At 43.9% G+C, this 20,810-nt stretch overlaps 1 protein-coding gene across 5 annotated transcripts in view; it reads right to left on the bottom strand.

The window, feature by feature from the left end:
• DENND5B (DENN domain containing 5B) overlaps positions 1-20,810 on the bottom strand; it is a 117,915-nt gene that overhangs the window by 15,956 nt on the left and 81,149 nt on the right. For 3 of the 5 annotated variants that reach the window (XR_013938712.1, XM_080553228.1, XM_080553229.1), the window contains 9 exons: positions 16,820-16,913; positions 13,579-13,710; positions 12,610-12,762; positions 12,084-12,162; positions 10,757-10,838; positions 5,727-5,855; positions 4,284-4,405; positions 2,596-2,741; positions 737-855 (listed from right to left, as the gene is read on the bottom strand). Coding sequence is in view for 4 of the 5 variants with exons in the window: in XM_080553228.1 (XP_080409354.1) it covers positions 737-855; positions 2,596-2,741; positions 4,284-4,405; positions 5,727-5,855; positions 10,757-10,838; positions 12,084-12,162; positions 12,610-12,762; positions 13,579-13,710; positions 16,820-16,913 (1,056 nt within the window). In the remaining variant the exon portion in view is untranslated. Of the gene's footprint in view, positions 1-736; positions 856-2,595; positions 2,742-4,283; positions 4,406-5,726; positions 5,856-10,756; positions 10,839-12,083; positions 12,163-12,609; positions 12,763-13,578; positions 13,711-15,716; positions 15,828-16,819; positions 16,914-20,810 lie in introns of all 5 variants that reach the window. The other 2 variants (XM_080553231.1, XM_080553230.1) reach the window with 1 other exon arrangement.

Raw genomic sequence — 20,810 nt, 5'->3', positions numbered from 1 at the left:
GCACCTGTCCATACTACCAGATTTTGTACCCATGTCCGCCCACTTCTCTCCATACTCTGTGCACAACCCTGAGCTGTGGAGCTCACCTATCTGAGTCATAATTTTCAAAGTCCACAGTCAAGAAAATAATTAAGCCTGTTTTGTCAGATGTTTTGTAAAAACAAGGATGAGTTGGGAGATTTTTTCTATACAGGAGGTATGTACTCAACGGATTAAGAAATCATTGTAACTTTTTATTTCATTGTAATTGAAGTTTCTGTACATTTGTCATATGACTTGAGACATTCAAATGCTTTATAAACAAAACAAAACAAAACAACAACAAGAAAAGCAAAAAGCCAAAGATGTGCCCTAATCTGTCATTCCAGCTCATGGGGCTTAAAGACTTCACCTGTGCACAATTTTACCACGCTACTTTGAATGAAGAGATTTAATTATTAGACATAAACATATGAATCACTTCAAAAGCATCCATACTGTCTGTCCTGTCTTAGAGAGATGTAAAGAAAAACCTACATTCAAGCCTCATTTAATATTTATCAGATTTTTTGGCTTAATCTAGAGCTTCTGAAATGAGAGATCCGGGGGTAGGAAAACCAACCCAACCCTATCTGGTACCCAAATCAGCCCACACTGCTCCATCGTAGTTTTGCCTAACTGAGAAGATGAACACCTTGCTTTTTCTAGATTAATCAGTATACATTTCAGACAAAGACAATTAAAACTTGTTGCTTACTTGTATGTGTGTCCTGTTATTTCATTTCTGACCATGACACAATCAACCAGCCACTTGGCTAGTAGCCCTGAGTTGTCATGACCAATCTGAACAGTTGTCAGCTTTCCTAAATTCTGGCACTGAAACAAATAACAGTTTTAAATTAATTTAAAACAAAACAAAACAACAAAACAGGCACCCCCCACCCTCCATATGGTCTCAAATGTATGTTTTTATTCAATTTCCTTTGATTTATATAGCGAATATTTTCAACCAAACATGAGAAATGTTTTGAAAAGCAGAATAATTGTTGTTTCAGAGTAAGATGGAAGAAAAGAAATATCTTGAAATAAAAATCATTAAAAGCTTACGAAGAGACTATGTTCTTTGCTGTGAGAACTCGCTCTGAATAATTCTGAGAAGTGTTAATTAGAAATTTCTGAGCTATGGTGATAAAAAGATGTGCCTTTGTAGAAGAAATAGACCTTCAGAGCAAACAGCCTCTCAAAATTGCATTTTGAGCACACTGACCTTTGCTTTAGTGGAACCACTCCACACTATGAAGTAGCCCCTAGATCCTTTATTATTTTCGAAAATCAACTTGCTCGTTGCTGAGCAAGACAAAAATCACTCGCATGAGATGCTTAAGATCACAAAGAAACAGAACAAGGAAAACAAGGGACTGTGAATTCCAGTGCAATATGTAATTGTAGGTGGGGCTGGCAGAAACATCTATTAATGTCACCTAAGCACTTCCCTTACAAGACCTTGGTTTTCATTGCTTCTGCCAAACAAGCAGCCTGGGCTGACATTTTCCATAGTGGGTGGCTACCCAAGTCCATATTTTAGGAAAACTTCAGTCAGAAGAGTATTACAGAACTGTATTACTATAGTCCTGAGAAATGTCCGCTGTTTTGCTTGTTAGAAGCCTGGAGAGCTTTTCTACAAAATATTGATGTCTGAATGTGAGGCATGCACCAAATTAGGAAAATAGCTTGTCTGTCAAAATTCACTTATATCTGGGCAAAGGGCTATCTATTTTTATTTTTTTAAACACACAATTGTTGATTAAGGTGAGTCTGCATATGCTTAATGGGTGCAACTTCAATTTTAGTGTTATTCCTACGTAATCCCTCCTTAGTGCATATGGTACAGCCTGGAACTACAGGAGCCTGATGGGGCTTTCCTTGCAGCCACCAGCTGCTTTGGGGTGGCACCAAGCCAACTTAAAATTGATGGGCAGGAAGGCAGAGGGAAGCACTGGGAAGTCAAACGCCAAGAGAAAACCACAGTAAGCACAGAGAAATGTGCCCAATGGGGATGGGAGCTCTACAGTTTGCTGGTGGTAGCACCTGAAGCTGGGAAGTTGAAGAGCACAGGGGTTAGACTGGCTGGTTGGAAGGAATGCAGCAATGTCAGACAAGGAGTGGGAGGAGAGGAAATGTGGGACTGGCCGGAGCCGAAACTGTCTGAAAGGCACCAGGGTGGTGTTAAGTGGGAAGACAGTTTGAAAGAAGGTTAAAAAAAAAAAAAAAAAAAAAAAAAGGAAATGAGTAGTCAGAAGTGAGGCCAGAAAAGGAAAATTAGGATTGATGTCAAGCAGATTTGGAAGGGAATGAGATGTAGCAATAGATTAACGGTGAGAAGAGGAGCCCTGGGCTGGGACAGTGACAGCAGTGAAGCCTGTGGTTAAAAGTGCTTGAGGGAAACTTTCGTTGAGCACTGGGTGGGCAGGCAGCACTGTTTTCCCGATTTTGAATTTATAACTACCTTGAAAACCTGACATACTGTGTTCTCAAGAGAATAAATCCTTACCAAGTTTTTTTCTGGGGGGAGTATGTTTCAAATTGGCATGTAAAATGGAATGAGTGTGCACTCACCTCAAATGTCATTTCTAGGAGGTTTTTAGGAATCTGCATTACGCCTGTGTCTCCCAGCTCTCCCGAAACACAAATCCACGGGTTTGATGTGGTTATTGCATTGCTTAGTTTTTTGATGGGGATTATCACTGACCTATACGGGATCACTGAGAACGGGGAGGGAGGAAAAATAAGTTAGTTGTGACTTCTTTTTCCCCTCAAAGTACGCAATTTCTGGGGTAAACCGTGCTGCTCCCTCAAAGGCATGTTCTGGCTCCAGGCGTCAGCAGCACGGTGAGGGGTACCCCCTCACTGCTCCCCACCGAAGGCGAGCCAAGAGGGTCACGGCAGCCCCCCGGCAGGAAAATCTGCCCCGCAGCGCCGCTCGGGGGCGGCTTCCCCCGGCATTAGTTCATTGCTGGAGGCGATCTGCGAGGGCAGCCTTCGGCAGCGGCTCCCGAAACCTCCCTGCCTCCGCCGGGAGGTGCCCGAGGGCAGGGCCCGGCCTGGCGGCGGGACGCGGCGGCGCCGCGCGGTGGTGCTGCAGGCCCGGCCAGCCTCCCTCAGCGCCCGGCCAGCCCCGGCGGGCCTGGGGGCACAGAGGGGGTTAGGGGGAGCCCCAAGTGCTGACGGCATGGCCGACGTCTCAGATCTCTGTGAACATCCCCCCATCATTACTGCTACTACTGCTGTTATGTTGTTCTTAATCCTGCGCCACCCATACGTACTTCAGGCACCCACCCCATTTGTATACGGCTCAGATATTCCATGCTAACGCTACAAGGCTCTCTTTCCTTATGTTTCCCAAGCTGCCTTTTTGGCTGTATAAGCCAAGCCAGCCTTTTCACTTTTAGTGTGCAAAACAATGATATCACACTCAAAAACCCGAAGCAAAACACCACCCTACATTCCTAGCGCTTGTCCTAGCTGCCAGGCTGAATGCCCCGGAGAAGCAAGGTAATCAAGGATGAGTAAATCCCTTTGCACTGTGCTACTTTTGGGGGGGATTTATTTCTTTAACAGGAGAAAAAGTAGAACGAGTGAACGAGAAAGCCATGTAAAACTCGGTTCACTTCACGCTAAATGAAAGCTAAAGGCTGCTAAGGTGAATCCAAATAATCAGGTCATCCCATGGGGGCCTGCTTTTCTTGGCATTGCTCAGTGCTAGAGAGAGAAAGATTCATTTTCAGACTTTGATCCGATCTCTGCTCTCATTCTTACAGGAAGGGAAGGGAGGGGGAATCTTTGGGCATTTAAGGAAAGAGAGGAAGAAATATAAAATATAGAGCAGAGCACAAAGTGCATTGCATTTCACCCTCTGAGACCTCCATCATTTTCTCAGTCTGCGTAGAGGAGGTTGGGGGTGTACATTTAGTGAATGCCAGAAAGAAGCATTAGGATGGAGAGGACTTGCCTGGGAGGGAAGATGAAAGAGACTATACAACTGAGAGAGGAAAACCGAGTGCTGCAGCACTCTTTGCTGATTACTTTCCTTTGTGCAGTGCTCTTATCCTGAACACTCCCCCACAACCTTGCTCTCCAGCTGGTTTCCCACAGCAACATCCAGCACCGATGTGCTGGGCAACAACAGACAAGGTATAGATGAGGACTCAGCTACTCAGACACTGGCAACAGCAACATCCCCTCTCACAAATCCTGACAGCAACAAATTTTTATTCAGAGGGAAAAAAATTGATTCTCCAACTCACCGATTGTGGTGAAGACGCTTGTGAAGCAGAAGTAATCCACAGCGTTCAGTGAGAGAAGGTGATACAGAAACTGTTCCCGTTCTTCTTCACAGCGCAGGAAAGCATAACGCTTGTAAAGTTTCCTAGTAGAAACAAACACATTGCTGTCTTGTCGAAAAAGCACCAAATTTGTCGATGTTCAAGGGATGTGTGGAAAGTGAGATTCCCCAGCTGATACAAGCTGTTAGAAAACCATCGAGGGCATTTACTCCTGGTGCTACATGTATTTTACAGACCACTCTGAGCTCCATGGTGCCACAGCAAGGCTACTGAGCTCATCTCATTAAAGGATCAGTTTTGGTTTTGCTGCAAAGCACAGATGTAAACTAGCGCCACTCATAACAGCAGATCTGTGCCAACACACAGCAACCCCATTTAAGCCTGTTCAGGCTTTCCCACCATGGGACATATCTTCCCATCATCGAATAGCCTTGTCTAATGAAGTAATCTTCCTTCTGATCCATAATCCAGCAGAGAAAACTAAACAGGAGGCATCAGACCATTTAACCAAGTAGCAACAGGGACTTTGCTGCTGCTCTTTGAGTTCTGCAAACCCAGCATACATCACCAGTTGCCCAGAGTAGCGCGAAGGCACACCAGGAATTAACCTGGCAGTGCTCAGAGAAAGCACGCAGCTCGTGGCACTGCCTGCAGGCAGCAGTCTCCCAGTGAACTGCTAGCACAGGTAGAGGGAAATGAAACTTCAGGGAAAGACAGATCTGCCACCGTATCTTTGGCTGATCACCCAAGAGGCTACTGTCTCCTCTTTCTTTCCATTAGCATATTTGAGTATTTGTTAGTTTCCAGCATAATCATGCGCATAGCTCATCACAGAGCCAGTTCTGCCAAAAACTCCATGCAATAGCTTGGATGTTTTCTTTTCATAAGGTTTCTCCTTTTTTCTCCTAAACAGATCTCCTTGAGAGAACAGTCAGGAAACATCTACACAGGCAGATCCCTAAGTGCCTGTGCTCGCAAAAAGAGGCAGCACTGGGGGGAGCTGCTAAGTGGCTGGGAGGGCTGGCCTCCAGCCCAGCTCTGCTGCAGTCAGGACGTGCGCCTGCATTCAGCTGAAGTCAATGTTAACACAGGAGCGCTGTAAAAAAGACACTGCTGCTTCATTTGCACAAGATATAAGGATTGTGGGGCTGTGAAGTGGCTTGGATCAATGCACTGACCCAAAACCTAATGTTTCCTTCCTGAAAATTAGTTTTCCAGGCAGATGAGCAGACTCCTGCCCTGCTGGATGGGCAGTGGCTCCTCCACCACCCCTTCAGTCCCTTCTGGCTGGAAGCCACCGAACCCAGACAAGGCACCTGGCTGTGCCCTGAGCCTGCAGAGCCCCTTTGGTACATCAGTGAGGAAGATGTGAAAGTGAAGCTTTGAGAACAAGAGTCAACTTACTTGGCAAGTGCCTGGTTGGAAAGCAGCTGCTTCAGGTGCTGAGACAAAAGCTTCTTCTCCAGAGAAAGCCTTATCCAGGCTCGGGCTCGCCCCACATCTGTCTTTATCTCACTCATGTTCTGAACATGCCTGAAATGGATGGGAAAATAATAAAAATAAAAATAAGTGAATCATAAAAATCCTACAAGCTTCAAGTAATAGCATCCAGTGTGATGCAGCAGCTGGACTGGAAAATGTCTCTTGATATTAGATGCTGCAGGGTAGACAGAGCCAAATCCCATCCGCTCCCCTGCATGTGACAAGTGCAACAGAAGTTCATGTGATTACTTACATGTAAGCACAAAAACCTGTCTGAAAACCACGAGAACGAACCTCTAAGATGGCCCTGCAGAGACCCACAGCCTGCACCATGGCACTGAGACCCCTGTCAGCCCCAGGCTGGCCTGGGGACGGGGGCAGCCCCTCCTGGGCACAGCAGGTTGTGTTGCAAGCACTCTACAGCACACATCAGCTGCTCTGCGTCCCAAGGCTTGCTTAGCCAAGGTGAGCAGGGGTAGGCCTGCACATCCCCGCACTGCCTGGGGTGGATGTCCCCACAGACACTGCTTATGATGTAGAGAGAAAACCAAACCAAACCAGCCACCTATGAGACCCATTTATACTACAGTAGCTCCCTAAAGCTGCTGACACAAACAGGTATGTCTGGGAGGGCAGCGGACAGTACACATCTTAAGAGTTGCTCCAAACCACAGTCTAGTCTGAAGGCTCTAACAAACCCACTAATGGCAGCAGCAATGGGAAATCTGAGAAAAAAAGAGGATTATTAGAGAAAAACAGTGACAGGCAGTATCACATTTTCAGGGACGTAAGAGGTCCTCGTGTAAGTGGTAATCTGAACGCCATGCGCAGAGTCTGTAGGAAAGCAAAACTGTAATATTGGGGCTTTTTTACTGCGGTTTTGCCTTTTTTTTTTTTTAAACTTCCTATATTTAAGTTTGGAGAATGTCAGAAACTCCAGTTTGAGAGCACAAGGAGCTTTAGAAGAGGAAGAGACCTGCCATGGCAGATTGAAGCTGCTTCCCCAAACCCCCCAATTAGTTAAATAAAAAGCAAGAAAAATGACTAACAGTTCCCAGCAGGGGAAAGAAAGGGCTGCAATTTCTTAATTTTCACACAGTTTGCATATTAAGTGCACAGGCAATTCAGCCCTCCAAACCTTTGTGGCAGGCTCCAAGTATCATCGGCTGAGTTTGAACTGATCTTTGTTGCCATTATCTTTTACAGCCCCCTGTGCATTGCTGTGTGTTAGGAAATGTGGCAATATTTACTCCAAAGAAAATCCAGCAAAGTCATGCTGTGACTGATGCTTTCTGTGTTGACTAGTATAGTCTCACTGTCTCGTGTTTTTCCCCATCTGCTATATCCAAACACGTGCTTTGCGTTATATTTAGACCCTGCATTATTTGAGAAAAACACTCTCTTGTTTATAGAACTTCCAGTGTAATAGGACGAGGGCCTTAGGAGCAAATTTGCAAAGCACAACCTAGTGCTGTCCAGAAATATGCGTTCGCTCTGAACAAGTGAGGAGGATACCAGACATAGCTCATCAGCCCTCGGCACTGCTCTCTGCTAGGCTAACCTGCCTGAAGCCTCAAAACACAGATGGACCTTTGCAATCCAAGCGGAGGTGTCTGCATCACACTGTTCTGTGCTGTGTGCAAGTATCTGAAGAACCATCAGTAACACACTGCTGATAGGAGTAGTGGTAGCTTGCCAGGGGCAAAACCTAGCTTAGTGCAAATTCCTTTAAAAAACAGATTATTATTTTTTCAAATAAAAGAAGCTTCCTTCCGTTTCCTAACATGACACATGGATGGATGTGTCAGAGGCCTGCTTTTTGATGGATTTTGATGGACAGGTGAGAAGCACTAACTCTCAGTGCCCTGTAAAACAAAACCAGAAGGGCACAATACACTCACATACAAGTCTTTGCCCTTTGTAAGCAAGCTTACGAGCCTCCCTCTTTTAGCAGCGATGCCTTCCAGCTGAATCACCACAGAGATCCTCGCTCCTGGCACTGGCAAGCCCTTTGTGAAACATTCCCCTTCTTGGCTCTGAGCGTGGCAGCCAGCACTAGACCTTGCAGCGCAGACAGCTGGGCACGTGGTCAGGAGTCCTTGAGAAGCAGGACGTGCACTACACTTGACTACACAGTGCTGAGATGCTCTCTTCAGACATTTCTTGCCTTTTGGGATGGGAAGATCAAAGCACAGAACATCTCCCTCCCCCTCCACTCTCCCTGACTTGGCTTAAATTACACCTAATACGACACAGTAAGTAGAATATGTTATTTTGCCGTGAGTGGATTCACATACAGATGGACTCAACTGTATTCCATGCATGCTCTATCCCTCTTTATTACCTGTTTCTGGCTGAGACCAGATTGGCATAAATCACGCATTTGGGACAAATCAGGATCTGCAACCACGCAGCTTGGCAGAAGCATTAAGAAGATTTGGTGATCCGTCTTGGTGTCAGCAGAGCAGAGTGTAGCAGAACAGAACATTCAGGAACGCAGATTTATTTCGTTCTCGCTGGTGACAGTCAGAACAGCTCTATTTTTATCAGTGACCTCAGTGTAAGCCCTGTGTGCTCACCGCTGCACAGCAAACTCTTTTTGTCAGAGTACCGAACGGCAATTTCAGTGCAATTCCCCAGGTTGGGACTTGCTTTTTAATCCCATTAGCAATAAAGAAAAATCTACTTTCCCTGCTGGATGTGAGGCTGGGGTATGGCGAGACATACCCCGCGCAAATAGCTGTGCTGCCAGGAGAGGTTACAGCTGCTCAGCATCACCACACCACTGAGGACAGTGCGAATGCTCCTGATGCTTATGCAGCCAGAAGAGAGCTGTGTTTAGCTGGCACCATTCAGGACTTTGATAACCCAGCCTGTTTTGACTGCAGCAGGTTACGTAGCACTTCTGTGGGTGCAGCACCCAGGTCTCGCACCCCTGGCTGGACACTCCTTGTGGGAGGGGTGGCACGGCCAGACCCAAAAGCTGGTCACAAGGAAGGGCTTGCCTGAAGGGAAGGACCCAAAACCAGAGCCCAGCTGGACCAAAAGTTCTGGGTCCACGCAAGAAGCAAAATAAACATCTTGAGCATTTTTTGTACCACATCTAAGATGCATGGTTTTGTGAGGGAGGCAGAGGACACACAGCATTACCTACAGCACAGGCTTATCACAGATCCAAGAGCGTGACAGTGATTCAGCCCTGCTGTTTAAGTTGTTTACACAACCTTGCATGAGCCATCAAAAACAAGCTGTGCTTAAGGCCACGTTTAATCCTCTCACCATTCATTCAGTTAGCACCACAACCCCGGCAATTTAACAATTACCCACCTTCTAGCTTCAGCATAAATGTGTGTGTGCAAACAAATATTAGCCAGCATTCCTTCCAAGCAGGAGAAAGGATGCCACGAGATTATGCATGACAAATTCAACTCACCATCTGTCTGGTGTTTTGTATGACCAGACATGTTTGTGTACAACCATGAATACCCAAGATACCACAAAAAGTAGTATTCTGCCTCTGTACTTTGAAAAGCAGTGGAAGCAATCCTGTGACTCAAGCAGCAGAGCTCAGGTTCGTGCTGGACTTCCATAGGGAGCTTAGCAAGTGCATGGAAGATGAAACACACGCACTGGTGAGCATTACTGGGAATCCCCTCCCAGTGTGCAAGTTTCCGCTCCAGCTCCTCCTTCACCCTTTCCTTCCACTGACCTACTACACGCCCAGCAGCCTCACAGGACAGGGTTAAGTAAATAGCTGCCATGTCCCATGAGAGGGATGCTAAAATGACAGACGTGTTCAAAAAGCCCCTTTGACATTATACTCCTAATTACACTGCATGTGTTCTCCCTCCTGTTCCCTCGTAACGGCACATCATTTTAGCCCTACATGGCATGTTGTATTCTTCAAGAACAGTGCACGATCCTTAAACCAGATAACATAAAACAAGGTAGTTGCACCCCGCAGGTGGGAAGAACAGTCATTTTCTTTCAGAAAAAACCTGACTAATCTATGTAATCCCACATCAGAACAAAACAATCGGTAATAACACACATGGTAAAATCACATCACTGTAATTGTAGATAGCTCACAAAAACATTGATTAATCTTAATTGTGCCTTCTTATTATGTGGAAAAAGGATGTGGCATTACAAGAAACAATGCTCACGTTCCCTCATACTTTAAATTGCTTGCAGCTCTTTACAGAGGAGCGTTATTGCATTATTCCTGCCCTCTTTTCTATGGCACTTCTACCCCACTGAAGTGCTTGGTTGTGGCAAGTGAAGTGTCAAAGAAGTGGTGTGACCTGGCTCGATCATGGAGATGTCCTCAGGAACAACTGTCTGGTGCTGTCACATCAGCTTCCACCCCTTCTTATTCTGTAATCCTTCAGGTTCTCAAACAATGCTTCATAAAACGCTCTCCAAAGCCAGGTCACCTACAGAGCACCTTCCCTAACTTCACGTTCCAGTTTAAACTCACCTAAATACTAGGCTCATGTACATTTCTACATTTGTACATTTATTGGTCATAAAATGCTAATTGAAAAATGGAACATTGCTCAGACCATTGCTCAGGAACATTGCAAGCAGATTTTTATGTCCCTTTGTTTCATGTATCAACCATACTTACTTGGTCAATAATTTAAAGCTAACAAAAAGAAACAAACTCAATGTACCAAGGGATTCAATATTCAGCGTATCTGTTGAATAGACAAAGAAGACAAAACCAAAACCCAAGTAGAACTTGGTGCATTTTTCATTGTCTTTTACCTAAAATAAGTAAACATGCAAAAAGTATTGTAACATAAAAAGGTAATGGTCTAGATTTGAATGCAGGCTGAGGAGAAGCTTTAATTCTACCTAACCTTTGTAAACCCAAAACTAGTGAGGATCTTTACATTATGCTACCCAATTAAAACCACAATTAATGCTTTAGAAATCAAATTATATACCTCATATCTTGTATCAGGGAAACCCTCAAAGTAGGCAAAGTAATTCCTGTATCAGACTTCCGTCTTTCTGTTCCAACAGCAACTACAGTGGAGAAAATATATGAAATTAATACAAAATTATAGCAAATGGCCTGCAATGCGTTTGTTTTACATAAAGCTGAAAACAATCTTAGGTCACTGGTAACTGCAACATCTCTATTCATTAGCATTATCACTATCCTGGAAATGTGGAAGCAGACAAAAGAAAAAATACTTAATACATTATCTATTTCTTCCTTAATTCAGCAATTAACTTGGGAATTTAAAAAGCTTCCTTTTTCATATGTGAAATAGATTAATATAAATCTATACATTGGTGAGTTGAGTTTTATTAGTAGTATGTTTTTATGGAAAACTCACAACTGAGGAGGATGTGATAGAATTAAGCTACAGTAGCACATAAGATGCTAAGAATGCCATGCATTTCTGTACTCCCCTCCTCTGATCAAACTACTTCGTGGTGACACATTTTGTTCTCAGGAATTTATGTCGGCCAGTCAGACTGCTTAGCATGTTACTCAGTGAAGCTTACTAAAAACTCTTTTGATGAGTGGGACCAGTTCATCCATCTATGCATCTTCAAGGACCAATCATAAAGTTCCCCTCTGCAGGATGCGACGATTTCCAGAGTCTTTGAAAGGTGACCCACAAAGTTCAGAGTCCTCTACTATAGCACAATGCAGCCACCACGGGATAAGGAGATCTCAAGGTCATCAGAAAACCAACCTCTCTTACAACACAGAAGTAATTTAGTGATTGTAAAAGGCCAAACCAAAGCATAAACTGGGTGCCTAGACTGATGGATGGAGATTAATTACACAATGTCTGAACTGTACCGTCCACCAGGATAAAGATTTATTGAACACGGAGATATTCACATTGTGATTTGGGAGACAGATTGTGATCAGCGAAAGAAAAATGTCCTAGCCTAAGTCAAAATGTCTTAGCTATGGCTCTAGGCCTTCAGCTGCTTCACAAATAGTCTCTTAAAGAAGCACGGCTTCTCACACCTTAGTCAACGATGACTAAAAGGGAATGAAGGTAGAGAACAGACGTTGAGTGATTTCTAGACAGGGATAGTAAGCATCCTCATTTCTCTCCAATAATGTCAAGCTATTTTGTCCAGACATCAAGGCAGCTTCATAATGATTACGAAAGGCCTCAAAACGTAGACGTGATATTAGCAAGCAAATACAGTGGAATTCCTACATGAATTTCATGTGGTTGCACCGTTCCTCGCAGGCCTGCTGTGATGGACCCCCCAGGGCATGAACTGCTGAGTACTCACCTGGGGACTCTGCACTATGCTCTTGCTTCTCTTCTCTCTCCTGGTACTGAAGTAAATGGGACCACAAAGCAGATTTCCCCTGAAAAATTGAATATGAAGTAGCTTTAAATAAATCAGCCAATGGAAAAGATGCAGCAAAATAATGGGATGGCATTTCAGTGGGACAGAATTTCAGTAGTGGGTATGATTTCATTTCTCTTCGGCCACAAGACCTCAGAAGAGGACAGGATGGTCCCAGTGATCTAGCAGTGGGACCACTTGCTTTCTTTGTTCTCTCCCTGGTTTTGCTTCTGAAGGTTGAAAGAGAAGAAACCAAACACCAATTTAACAACATCATTGTAATTTCCAGAGCTGCCTTTCCAAAAAAAGAAACCCTCACAAGATATGAACCAGCGAATCTGAGCCCAAAGATACCTTCTGCTTTATGTTGGAATGACGCTACCGAGCAGCAGCTTGGAAGGTATGGGGGCATTCAGTATTTGATAGAGCACTGTACATACAAAGTCCTGAGTTTCCAGTTACCAACCTGCTTGACCTGCAGACCATGACTCCAGATTCTTTCCAGCAGATCACAGAGACTAGCAATCAATGTATTTTCCTCCAGACCTGTTATGTTGGCTTCTCCATGTCCCAACTCGACTGCTTCATGGCCCATCTTCTCTACCAACATACGTTTAGTCTAAAAAAAATTAGAAAAGAATTCCAAAAGGTTTCTAAAAAACATTATCTCACAATGGACAGAATAGATGAATTTATAGATGAATTTACTAAAACATGGTTGGGGATGATAATCTAGAGACCATTGCTAATAGTCTGGCCTGAGAAACATCACATCTTTACAGAGAATGAATTAAAAAAGAATAATTAAAAAATACAAGTTTGTATTATTTATCCATACTGTCCTGTTTCTACACCCTTTTTCTATTGTCCTGTTCCTACACTGCTGCTTTGTTATTGACCAGTATCAAAGACAGAATACAGAGCTAGATAGATTTTTGTTACACAATTATCATTATATAAAGAAACTATTCTTCAATGGAAATAAAAGCTTCTTTAATACTAGAAACTGCTATACTTCATTAGCTCTGCATAAACAGCATGCACAAGTTGCACATGCCAAATCCTTCCTTTTTTGACTGAGGGTCTCAATGCCTCAATCCCATTATGTTTAGGTTACCTTTAAATCTGAACAATTAAAGGAAATCCTCCTTAAAATATTTGAGATCATCCTGATTCTCCTTCCTGCCCTTTTTACTCTTCCCACCAATTTGGACTGCATAAACAGAAGAGGGATAATACATTTTCTTCCTTTCTTAGCAGTTAAAAAATATAACACAAAGGGATATCCACCCTGTAAACAGCCCGGTAGACCAACAGAACAACGCTGTTCCAGCCATGAAGGACTTTCAGGATAGAAGATGCAGATGCTATTTATGTTCAGCATAAGCAATGGGAGAGCCTGCAGAGGGATGGATGATGATGAGGGAGGACTTACCTTCATGCGACATTCCTTTAGCAATCCTTCCACAAATTTACTGTTGGTCTGTGCAATCACAGCTGGAGAGAGGTCTGAGAGTTTGGGCTGCCTTAAATTTTTTCCTAGACTCCTTGCCTCCTGCATATATTTCTAAAAATAAACAGAATAATTTTAGATATTGCAAGTCAGAGGGGTTCTCCTCATCCTAATCCTAGGCAAGCAGATGCTGGTGAAAAGGAATGAGCTATTGTTAAGCTAGTAAAAACATGATTTGTCTGATGCTTAAGTGTCAGGCTGAAGAAGTGGAATGCTCCCTTATGACAACACAAAAAGCCAGATATTTTCCTGTGTGGTACCAGAGCAGTCAAAACTAGCTAGTGAACTGTGCTGTTAGCCACCAGCACAAAGTTAGCCACACCACGTGCATAAAAGCGTGAAACCTTCTTCATTCAGCAACAAAATCAAAATATCAAGCAAAGTTTCATTCCATTGTTATTTGACCTTCACTAATAAGTAAAAAGCCATTTGTCTAGTTTCTTGACCAGACCATACATGAATGGAAAAAAAACACTTTGAAAAGAATTTGGAAGAAGCAGAAATACATCTAGTGAAGGAGAAAGATTTCACTCATTACTTCGCGTCTGAATAGTTCATGTGGGAAAAAACAGACTTGATTTTATTCTCGATTAACTTCTTAATTACAAGTGAAGCTCGTTTCAAATGAAACTGACATTTAGGATCATTCTTGTTTTTACTGTAGGGGTGCTAATTGAGAAGAATGTACAATAACTGGCATGCTTTTTAAAAAAAGATCCAAGCTATGAGAAAAGGCTTTTAAGCCTCTTTGCTTCACTGTCTTGCTGTTCCGGGGTTGGGTTTTGTTTGTTTGTTATAAAACAAAAAACTCAAGCTCATCAAGAAGTGTCACCTGCCCTAACACCTGTGAGAGGACTACATGCTGAGCAAAGCTAACAAGTTGACCACGTTTAGGTGTGCAAATGGGAAGCCTATCAAAAAATTCCCCAGACACTATTCATAAAGTTTGCGTTAATAACAGTTAAATAATAGGACGTGGCCAAAGAAAACAGTCTTGAGACAGCGTGCTCAGAGCCTGATGTTGGAATGCTCCATTTTTGTGCAAGACCTGTGAATTTCCGAAAGTATGTTTTCATCTCATTAATGCTGCCTCTCTGGGTTGAACGGATGGCACATGACAATGACTGCTCTTCCCCCGAGAGGACCAGACCACGCTCCTCCAGCGACTTAGCACTGCTGCTGGCTGGGCTTTGGGGGTGCTGAGCAGCGCACAGTGACAGGGCACCCTACAACCACTTCACATCAGTCCAGCGGGTCAGACAAGAAAGAAGGGTTCTGCCATAGAAAGCTGTGTTCAACTAGTTAGTAAGTACTCAGCTAGGTAATTACAGTTTCACTGGTACTGTAAGAACTTAGAAATAGTCGAAAAACTACTGCATATGGGAATAAAAATCGCAGCTGACGAAAGCACATTGTTCAGCAAGCAATCGCAAAAGTGACTTCCATCTAATTTGGTGCAAAAATTAGCAGTGAGAACAGTGAAAACGTAATACAGAGAATATGTAAATAGGAAATCTAATACTTCTTTTTGAACGGAAAGGTATAAATAAAATGTGGTTATAGTCTGAAGAGTGCAAAAAAAGATAATCTTATTTTATTTATTGCATGTCTTGCTATTAAATTTGTTTTTTTAAACTTTTAAGAGTTCAACAGGAGAATGAGTGTGGGACGATAGGACCAACTGAATACTCTCTGCCTGTACATCAGCGGCCACACACCACCACCCTCCTCCATGCTGGGATGGGAAGATCCAGCAGTCAAAGTGATGCTTTTTTGGATTTGACACCCTAAGCTGAATTGCCAGCTAAGCAACATGGGAAAAAGGAAGCAAAACAAAATTCTTGTCTTTCAGTCTCACAACTGTCATGTTTGCCAGGGAGCTGGCGTGGAAGCTGGGAGCTGGTTTCCAGCTACTTTTCTGATTATAACCACACTTCCAAGCACTACAGGGACGTGCTCGTACTCTACGAGAAAGGGAGAGGTTTGGGATGCAGCGAAGACAGTGGTTCCTTACACTAAGACCTCAAAAGCAGCTTTCAACAAGAAAAACTAAAACATACCAGGCAGCATTCAGAGAAGGATTTTTTAGGAGGCCGTGCAGGAGGGGGTGGCCCCTGGTCCCACTCCCAGAAGGCCATTGAGTTCTGGCGAAGCAAAAGCTCCTCCGAGGGCTAAGAGGAGGCAGATGCCCCGATGACAGAACAGCCAGAAAGAGAAACAAAGCAAGAGAAGCATGCATATGATCCACAGCCAAAAAGAAGAAAGTAAATACATGACAAAGTATTGAAAAGGCTCTGCTGAGATAAACACGCAAGGCACAGTTTAAAATATACTTGCAAAGTCATCCTAGCAGAAACAACAAACATTCACAAATGCTGTTTTGCTATGTTTCCATGAAACACCGTTGGAAGCTGAGGTTCAAGAGTCCACTGATTCCTTTGAGCTTTTTAATTGCAAATGTCAACACTGGTCAACATTATCCAGCAAGACGTACTGCAAAACAGCAAGAATGTTTTATTTTTGCTAGTGACATGCAAAAGAAGAACATGGACATCAATGGAAAAATATGGCAGAAAATACTTAATGAAGGACAAGAAACTGAAAAGATGGGAAAGAAATGCATGCATGTGACTGACATTTACAAGATGTGTGGGAGTTCCCAAGCTTCAGGCACAAAAAGACCCCAAAGTCTTAACCTTTCAAATGGGCTTACTCATGTCAGTAACCATGTAAGGCAAAAAAAAATCCTTTTAAAAAAGAAAAAGTCCTGCCTCACTCGCCTCTACAGAGCTGACATTTATTCAAGGACTTGGCTTTTCCAGAGACCTTCACGCTGGGCAGAGCTCCAACGCTGCACCCAGGCAGGCACCAGGGCTCTGCTCTCCACGTGCCATTACACGACAGGGGTCTGTATCAGCAAATAAGCTTTTCCCTGATGACAAAGGGACTGTCATATTCCAAAATAACAGAAGTATATTATTATCATTGAGTGCATTGAAATGGTACAGCACGTACAAATACCTGTGAAGAGCAGCATTTAAACAGCTGGAGACCCTACATAAACCTTAGGGTAGCAAGAGGACTGCCCGAAGCAGCAATGCGTTGTTTGTCCAAGCCTCACCTCGGGGACAGACAGGTCGCACTGCCCACAGATGCCACCTACCTCTCTCAGATCATTATCGAGCCCGATGTGCTCCGAGTGCTGCCGGAGGCGGTCTTTTCTCCGCTGCGTCGTGGCACTGCGACTGGCCCAACGGCTGGGAAGTCAGAGGGAGAGAGAGAAAACACATGTGAGTGGAAAAGGTTGGAAGGGAGAGCCTGTATGCAGAGCTGGAGGACACCCAACAGACCCGCAGGGCAGGTGACAAGCCACCGGGCACCCAGGGGACCTGGTGGACACCTGCCTGCTGCCTGCCCAAGCGAGGCAGCGCCTGCCGCAGCACTGGTGCCACCACGAGGGATGCTGCTGTGTGTAGGCACCCAGCAATGCCCCTGCTTGCTGATGTTTGATAGAAATGGTGGCTGCGTAAACACAAAAAAGGGTATGTTTTGAGTAACAACTTCTAAAAAAATTCCTCTTTCGAGAGGTTTCTGGAATAATTCCTGCAGTGGAAGTACCACAGGGAACGTCGTCACCGTGACAGTAACTGCTGTGTCTATGTCTACCTATGTCTAGAGGATATTGGCAGTACTGACATTCCTGTCATGCTGTCTTCACCATGTTTTTTTCTTCCCATCATATTTCTAAATAGCAACAATTCTAAATAATTCTAAATTCTAAATAACAAAAATTCTATTTTTACTACATCTTAGTTTATGTCCAACTCAATGTTTTTCTCATCTGAAGCTGCTGCCCAAAAGCAGGAGCTAGGTAACCAGGTTTGAAACTGAGCAACCCCACAACTCCCAAACATCCAAGCTTCTTTGTGCCAGATACTGTAACAGAACACAAGATAACTCCGTGCCAACGAATTCAGAATCTCAAGTGATTGCAGGGTTTCTAATAATAACACAGCATTCTGTCAAATCCTTGCAAACAAAAATGTTCAACTGGTGCAGAGAATAAATAAGTTAATACATTATTTATAGAGGAAAGCTAAAATAACTGTGCATAAAACAACCTATCAAGCATTAAAAAGAAGTATCTTAACGCACATGAAGGCTACATCTTCAGAATGATATAAATTACTGTGGCTGTGCTTATTAAAATAAAGAAATAAATGCAGTGAAAAAAATAATAAAAAAGGCCTGTAAGCCCTTCAGTGTCTTCATGAAGTCCCCTCTGCCTCTCTCTTGCACCCAGAAGTTAAAGAGCAAAATGCAGCAGGGTTTGCTTGGTGAGCCTCTCCACACAGGTGGGTATCTGCAGGAACAGGAGTCACCAGACCCCACACCCATCCCTTTCCACGTGCGTCCCAAACAGGAGCATATACAAACAGGATCTGGGATCTGAACTACTTGGGCAAGGATTTTGGGCTAGCAGCATGTAGGTGGATGCAAGCCTGGAGGAGGAGCTTGCACGGAGCTGGACTTGGGTCATGAAATGGCTGACGAGACACTGGGGAGGTGCAGGAGGCCCCTGAGAAGTGCAGGGATGTAACCCTGCTCATCTGAGCCTTCCAGCTTCCAGACAGCAAGACATGTACTTAACTGTCTCCACCAATTCCTCCAGTGAGGCAATCAAAGACCAAATTTTGGCTGTCTGGGTCCAAAAGGTTAAAAAAAAGTCACAGGAACTGAAGTTTTTATGGTCAGAATTGAAGTCTCTTCCCACCTTCCAAATAACATCAAGAAAACAAGTGCAAAGTAAGAAATAAACACCTGGGTCTGCACATAATTATGGTTCAGCACTTCACCATCCCATATGACAAGAAATTTATTTATAAAACCCTGTAGCCTCAAGCCTGTTGTAAGTAAATGAAACAGCCCAATAGGTGTCTGAACAGGAGGCACTTATACCTTCTCAGAGGAACGCATTACTGACATAAGTGTCTCTGCACCTCCTCAGAAATCTTAAAAATATACAACCTGTGACTTTAATAAATCATCACATTCCTTGCAAAAGCAACACCCAACGCCTCATCAGATGACTGAGAGGGGAAGAAAAAGGCATTCTGATAATCTCAGCAAGTTGAAATATAGCAAAAACCCAACCCCTTGAAATAGAGGATAGCAGAATCAGAATTGACTTTAGCTGCCTGGCTCTAGATACCTCCCATTTGTTGCAAGTTAATACCAAGCTTACTTTTCACACAACAGAATGCCAGTAATACACCTAAATTTAAGTTATGAATCATGTATTGTCTTTATCATATATTTTTTTTGCTGTAATTCATGTTATATATTCTGAATTCTAGACGAAGATTTGATCCCTTTCCACTTGCATTTCTGCAGTTACTGGTAGATTTAGGAATTACTACAGGCGTCCTTTGAGAGAACACATCTCACTGAAGGTGAAAGTGGAATAAAACCCACAGAATAATTACAGGTAATACACAGTCATTAAAGCATTCTCAGTTAATTCCAGCCAACTGGGAGACAGCACAGGCCATTCTCCAGATTATTAATCAGAACTATTTGAACATTTTCAGCATACAACCGTAAAGATCATTAGCCACTTCTGAAGGAAGAAATTGCTGTTCATTAGGTGGAGCAATTACACGTGCAGCAGGCCACGTGGCCCCTCTTCCCCAGCTGCCAGGCTAGGGAAGAGAAGCTCTCGAGTGCTGGGTGAGGTCTGTGCATTCGGATGCTGCTCTGAATCTCTCTGGGAGATTTGGTGAAGATCTAACAGCAGATAGGCAGCATTAAGCAGCTAAATCTTTTAAAGCCTTTTCTTTACTGGGCTGCATAGAGTAATGCTTAAATATCACAATAACCATTCCCTCAGCCCCTCATCAGCATAGATCACATTTTTGCCCTTCAGCCACTCCAAATGATTCCAAAAGGGGCTAAAAGCCCTCCCCACCTCCTTGGGGGTTGCTGAAATCACATTTGGGTGTCTGGAGCTGGACTCCTCTCCTGGCCCTGCCATAGGCCGGCTGCCTCATTCATACCTCGCCTGGTGCTGCTAACCAAGAGAGGAAAGCTACGCTTACACAGGCAAATGTGTGCTTGTTTTGAGCCCTGACCCTTGGGCTTTTCCATTAAACCTCCTGGTCACCCTACGAGTGCCCACATCCCTACGGAGTGGTTGCCAGAGGAGACAAAGCCCCCCCTGGCTGGTCCTGAAGCTGCCCAGCCTAGGTGTTGCCCAACTATGCCCTGACCCGAAGAAATCCCCCTCCCTATTTTTTTTAATATTATTATTATTTCGCCTGCAGAGCCCTGAGCACAGGCTACTGGCTTGTTTCATGTATTCCCCACAGCAGAGGCGTTGCTCCAAGCACCAAGTCTCTGGGGGCAAAGCAGCTGCAGCTCAGGTGCTGTGGTGCAGAGAGCCCAGAGACACGCTGCCTATGTGAAGCAGCAAGAAAAAACTCTTTTTGGTAGTCTGTCCTCATCTCCTGATGCCCGTGCCCAAAGACAAATGCTCTTCCCCCTCAGGGACTGCGAAAAAGCAGTGATATTTCAGAGTAGGGACCAAGGAATACCGCGTGCTGCTCAATATAGAGAAAATAAACAAAAGGCTCTTCACTGGAAGTGTCTTCAACATCAAGACTGTAAGGTCAACAACAAAGTCAGTATCATCTGATACCACATTAGACCCAGCAAGCACAGGAGTAGGTTTGCAGAGGATGGAGGAACTATCAAGATGGCACTTGTACAACACAACACTTAACCTGTGATGCTGGATTTCTGTAATAAAAATGGAAATACAGTCAGCATCAAAACTGAACTGTCAGAAACCAGTCTAGCAGAACAGCAGCCTGGACGTGCTGTACTGCAACCATGTGTTCCTCTCTTTCTCCCACTGCCTCCCCTTCCTCCCCCTCAATTCAAAGCTCCATGAAGGCATGAAGAAATGAAGCCTACCCAAACCAGCCAAGGGTGCAAAGGGCAGGATATACATTGCAGTAGGTGTAACACGCTGCCAGAGAACAAGAACGTGAGAGGCATCTGAAAGACAACTTCAGTCTCACACACTGATTTAACTAATATAGCCATTGCCATGAAAATCACTACTGTAATTTACAATCAATTTACATTGATAA

The sequence above is a fragment of the Anser brachyrhynchus genome (genome assembly GCF_964034855.1).
Source record: "Anser brachyrhynchus genome assembly, chromosome: 1".
Lineage (NCBI taxonomy): Eukaryota > Metazoa > Chordata > Aves > Anseriformes > Anatidae > Anser > Anser brachyrhynchus.
The sequence above is the reverse complement of the archived record's forward strand: the minus strand, read 5'-3'. Positions and strand labels throughout refer to the sequence as shown.